This window comes from Asparagus officinalis, chromosome 8 (genome assembly GCF_001876935.1).
Source record: "Asparagus officinalis chromosome 8, Aspof.V1, whole genome shotgun sequence".
NCBI classification, from domain to species: Eukaryota; Viridiplantae; Streptophyta; class Magnoliopsida; order Asparagales; family Asparagaceae; genus Asparagus; species Asparagus officinalis.
In genome coordinates, this window is record NC_033801.1 from 2,619,326 (window position 1) to 2,625,632 (window position 6,307).

General features: G+C 33.9%; 1 protein-coding gene across 1 annotated transcript; it reads right to left on the bottom strand.

The window, feature by feature from the left end:
• LOC109819494 lies at positions 3,046–4,149 on the bottom strand. Its single transcript, XM_020385234.1, has one exon. It carries the CDS (start codon positions 4,147–4,149, stop codon positions 3,046–3,048), a length of 1,104 nt encoding a protein of 367 aa, XP_020240823.1.

Here is a 6,307-nt window from a genome sequence, read left to right on the forward strand (position 1 = left end):
TATAAACATGAATAAAATTATATTAATTGGTTTGAAAATTATGGTAAAATTCGAGTCTAACCTTTTCCATTTACACCACTCTGCTTACCTATGTTGACTCTTTATAGCCATGGAAAGCTAGCGAAACAGGTTGTACTTTATTATATCTTTTCTCAAATTCCTTGGATACATTAATAGGACCTGAGGGTGGTCCAAACATTGAATTTTTTTTAAAGACTCTAAGGTAAAAAATTGAATAAAACCACAACTGTTTAAAAAATTGGTATGACATTAGTAATCAAACTGATATTGACAAAACTTTTCGTTGGATAAAAAATAATGTAGAAAATTTTAGAAGAGCAAATGTTTTCAAGTTCAAAACAAACTTATGATTAGAGTTTTTGTTATTTAAAATATTGAGAGGAAGTGAAACTCTTGGATATTCTTAGGATATGAACTCTTCCTCCATGGTGTCCTTTTACCTTTCATGTGATACATTCATTTACCAAAGCTATAGTGAAATATCAAGGAAAGTTCTTTTCTATTATCACCGTCGTTTTCAGTTTTTTTGGCTATATATATATTGAAAAATAATGGCTCCATCGCGTTTCTATAAATTGTTAGCATATGAGCACAAGTTTATGAATTAAGCTTGATATCTGATAAATTATTATTATTGAGATGGCTCTGAAATCAGTACAGCGAATATGCTTTGCTCTAATATGACTATCAATTTCTCAGTTAAATGTTTGCAACATTGCATTTCTTAAGTAAGCATCTCTACATATATGTGCTTTGTTTCTGGCTAGAGTTCCTACAGAACTGTAATAATCTTTGACATAATAAAAAATCTTTCTTTTTCTTCTGAGAAATGTAAAAAGTAACCATAACAATTCACGTTTAGAAGGAGAAAGTGATAAGTCTAATTCCGTGATTCAAGTGTTAATTCTCCAATAAATTTTAGGTGACAAGGACACATGGAATTCACGATACCAAGTAGATCCTTGTGGTCCTACATATGGATGATGAACATTCTGATGTGAGCAAAATGACTTCTTCAGATGAATGTGAACAAACAATTGGGATTGTACTTCTTTTTTAAACGTGAAAAGAGTCTAGCACAATTTGGTGCAAAGAGCTTCTTTTCTGTAAGCTACAGATTTAGCTAGGCATATAGCGGCATGATATATGTATTAATGACCGAACAAATGCTGTTCCGTATTAATTTGGAGACTGACCAATTTCAGGGAGGATGTGCAATACTTGAAAATTAGATAGGAACCATTCAGAATATGATATTGTTTGAAGTTACTCCCATTTTGGTTCTGTTTCAATCAAAGGCAATCTTTGAGCACATGAACAACAGACTAATGATTGAGGAAAACGCCACACTTTGGTTAATTCAGACCATGACTTATATATCTGAACTATGAAGAAGATGAAGTTTTTCTCTGTAGCAAACTGAGGATGGTTGGCATATATTATGTATAGTGTTACACTAATACTGTTATTATTATGGAATCTCTAAAAAAGTTTTTTTGGGGGGATGTATATTGCTTGAATACATGCTGGAAGATGTAAAACATAATCTAATACATCAAACAATTAATTTTTATCCCCCCTCCTTGTCCTAAGATCTAGCAACTCGCTGCCCGCCCTGAGATCTAGGTAGGGCAATGGTCCGTCTAGACGGTTCTAGATAAACTTAAATTGCTTGAAAATTGTGCCATTAGTCTGTCTATCATGATTCATGAGCAGATATCTTTGAGTCAAAGGTATGTAGGTCCATAACATATGCAAGAAGATCCTCAGAATATAAGTCTGCAGCATGTTAATTATTCTTTACTGACATATTTTACAGTGACCAATCAGTGATGTGTTAAATTTCTTACATGAGGTTTAAAATGTTCGCTAGAAGTTAGACTTTCAAAGACAGATATTAATTTGCAGTACTAGGAAGTAAAAACTAAGTTCTTTGACTTAAAATAGCTTGGTTCACATTGTTGGTCTATAATCAAAAGTCAACATTTTGAGTAAAGAGGTCACAGCATTTATCTGACTGAGTTTTTGAATCAATAGAGGGCTCTTTGGAAGAAATTAAGCGTTTAAGTTTGAGAGGTTTTGGACTAATTAAGAGGCCTTATGAAAATTAACATTTACATATAACTTGGTCGTGCATATGCTGTCCCTAGTAAAAATATGCATGTTTTTACGCTAGAAATGCTACATCAATAACTCATATTTTTTAAATGAAGTCAACAAAAACAGTTGCTGCTTCAGTATTCTGTTATCTGCTTACTAAAACAATATGCTTTTCTATCACCTTTAATGTTACTAATATTAATTATTGTATGTTAGATAGAAATCTGCATTAGAAGACGAGGAAGAGAAATTGTTCTATCAAAGAATTGATAACCCGGTGATCATCAGGAAGACTATATAGATAAATTTAGATGACTCAAGATGCTTTAGCTTTAGAATTTACTGCATTTAGAACTTGGTCAGTTCTTACAATTCTCTCTCTATGCATCTATATAGTTTCCAAGTAGTTCATATATAGAAACTAACTGTAGTTGGAGTTGGAGTAAAAGCCATTAATTGATTATGAGGTTCATTAATGATGATTGCCGTCCTCCATAAACAGAAACACACGTTAATATGATCCTTGTGGTTGAAATATTTTGAAGCCTCTTAAACGACTCTTTTAGCCTAAGTCTATCACCAGTTTTCACTATCTGGTGATTTATTATAGGCTGAAATTTGAGTGTTCTCCCTTATGAAGTTTTGGTGTCATTTTTCTATCATTTTTCTCATGAATTTTATCATTTAGATTTTCTAGTCACTTGCTAGTTATCATTTACGAGACCACAACTTTATGCTTTTTTTTTTTGGTCAATGAAAGAGAATATATTCATTTACCAAATTTTGAAATGAGAGTACATCAAAACTTTGCCGGAAAATGGTCTAGCAACCAAAACTGAAGAAAACACAAACTGTTTACAGTTTCTCTATTCTATCTCTCAAGTGCTCAGGAACATCTTCATTAAGCACTTTTTGAAGTATTGTTTACAGTTTCTCTATTCTATCTCTCAAGTGCTCAGGAACATCTTCATTAAGCACTTTTTGAAGTATTAAAATTTTTACTTCTCTAACTAGCTGATCAGAACTCCGGCTTCTTTGCTGAAAAATCCTCATATTCCTTTCCTTCCATATCCAGTAAACTGTCGCTGACAAAATCATTCTTTTTAACTTCTTCATGAATCCAAACCCCCTCAAGTTATTAGTATACCGGTCTATCACATGATCCCAGTTGCATGATCTCCATGTATAATCTAACCATACCATCATTTTGTTCCACACATCAGAAGTATAAAGGCACTCAAAGAACAGGTGCCTGCAGGATTCTAATTGACTAGTAGAGCTAGCACACAGGACACACTGATTTGAATTCAGTATTCCCATGCGACACAACCTATCCTTAGTCAGAAGCCTCGAGAGAATTACAAGCCATAATATCACTGAATGTTTGGGATAGTGCAATCCTCCCCATACTGTATTCGACCAAGGTGCATCAGCTGTAGAATGAGAGATGGCATGATAGACAGAGGAAATTTGAATTTTGCCATTGTTGTGACATCCATTGATGACTCTTTGAAGATTATTCACATTCCCAAAATTTCTCATTATCAAATCCCTCACCCTAAGGAGCTGTCTCCACATCCAAGAGTCATTTTTCTTTGGTTGAACTTGCCAGATTCCCAAATGTTGTAGATAATTGCCATGTACCCATTTAATCCACAACAAATCTTTCTTTGTGTGTATCATCCATAGCAGCTTGATAGCTGCAGCATAATGCCACTTCTTAGCAGAAAAGAGACTCAACCCTCCAGATTTTTTATCTTTGCAGACTTCAGACCACGAAACAAGGTGAATTTTGTTTCCCCACAAGAAAGCAGAGCATAACATGTCAATTTTTTCTAATACCTTGATCGGCAAGATGTAGTTACTTGTCCAATAGATTTGAATCCCTAGGATGACAGTTTTGATTAGCTGGATTCTCCCAGCATATGACAAGGTCCTCCTGGATTGCCAATTTTGAAGTTGCTCTGAAACTTTAGAGATCAAAGGAGAACAGTCCAAGTATGAGAGCCTTTTAGAAATCATAGGCATTCCTAGATATCTCATTGGTAAGGAGCCCTCAGAGAAGTTAAGGTATGTTCATATCTGAGCTTTTGCATCATCTTCAATCCCACACAAGAACACTGAGCTTTTACTAGAGTTTGCCTTTAGACCTGAGACTCTACTGAACTCTTGAAGACAGCTATACACTTTAGAAATTGAATCCATATCTGCTCTACAAAATAGTAACAAGTCATCAGCAAATATCAAGTGTGTAATCCCCAATCTAGCACACTTTGGATGGAATCTGAACATTCTGTCAGTGCTAAGTGTCTTTAACTTCCTGGTTAGGTATTCCATACCAAGCACAAACAAGTAAGGAGATAAAGGATCTCCTTGCCTCAATCCTCTAGCTCCTTCAAAATATCCGTGCAATGATCCATTAATTGACAGAGAGAACTTAGGAGTAGAGATGCATTCCATCACCCATGTAATCATGTTACTTGGGAATCCCAAACCTGTCAGCATAGACTTAATAAAACTCCAGCTTATCATGTCAAATGCTTTTCGCAGATCAATGTTTAGAACAGCTCTTGGAGAGACATGCCGTCTACCATAATGCTTGACAAGCTCATGAGCTAGAAGAATGTTGTTAGAAATAAGCCTTCCTTTAACGAACGCACTTTGTGCTTCATCAATCAGAAACCCAATAATACTCTGAATTCTATTTGACATAATTTTTTATATAACTTTATAAATGCAATTGCAACAAGAGATTTGTCTGAAGGAGATTTGGGGTTGAGAATTTTAGGCACTAGTGCCCACAACTTTATGCTGTTAATTCTGCTGATGCATTATTTATTTCTCATCCAACTTCTGCAAAGCCTTGATAATGAGCTACATGATTAGTCGTTTTGCTACTGTTAGCTTTATTTCTTCCAGCAATGAAATATATTCCCCTAAGGTTTAGAGATTCCAGTAACATGGTTATAGTTTGTTTCCCTGAAGAAGGTTCTGTTATCCTGATAATGAGCCAGACGATAAGTAGTCTTATATAAACTACTTATACATCAGAAAATACATTTGAGAAGAAAAATATAAACTATGTTCTAGGCTCCTTTACGTTTAATTGCATCTCAAGAATTGGCATGCAATCCCCATTCATGACATATAATCCATTCATGACATATAATCCATATCCTTTTTATTTTTTTCTGTTAATTAAATAATATAAGATCTTACATAACGCTTTTATGTCTTCAAGAAATAGCTAAGGCTGTAGAAAGATAGTTCTCAAGACCACTACGAAAATAAACTAAAATTTCTTCTATATACGTAGTATCAGTTATCTCTATAATAATTAATGCAGATGAAACTTAGTTGCCTATGGAAAACCCTGGATTTCCCAATATATATTATTTGGGTTTATGTTAATTCTGATTGTGGCCGGGAGTATTTGGATAAATTTATCCATAGGGTAACTCGTGCATTATTGAATTATTTATGAATTGAGATTGCATTTCAGTTGATAATTTAGTACAAGTTTTATGGTATATATAGCACTCGGCAATATGTAGTAGGGTGGAGTTGAGATTTAACACTGATGATAATAGTCAATGAAACAAGATAGGGTGAACTTAATTTAGTTCAAGAACACATTTCTACCTCAAAAGAGACACATATATATATATATATATATACACACACATACATACTTGAGATGTATGCAGAATGATCACTGGTGATGAAAAGAAAGTTAAAATGTACAGGATTTCGAACCCACTCTATTAACATCAAGAAATGCAAAATTAAGGAGAAACCATGGAAAACTAGTTAGTTTTGTTATATGTTTTTTTTGCAAATGCGAATTCAGAAACAGGAGAGGAAGAGGCTCAAGCAAATACCTAGCTACTCAATTTAGCAAATACCTAGCTACTCTGAGTAGTGAATATATAGCAAATTACTCAAATATGAACGTTTTATGTTTACCTTACGGAAGGAAATATATATGTCTACTGCTAATATTAGTGCTCTCATCTCTCTGAGTTTGCTTGTTTTGAACAAGTATCATGGGTATCTATCTACCCTTCATTTGTTTGACCTTAATTATTACTTGATCATATTAATTGTATAACCAGCATTGTAGAATACTTTGTATACTTAATTATCTCCCATTTACTTGGTTACATCCTAATAAAAGTAAAAGTAC

Bases quoted from the DNA above. Each gene is read 5' to 3' on its own strand.
- LOC109819494 (XM_020385234.1), bottom strand. From the start codon at position 4,149: ATGCCTATGATTTCTAAAAGGCTCTCATACTTGGACTGTTCTCCTTTG.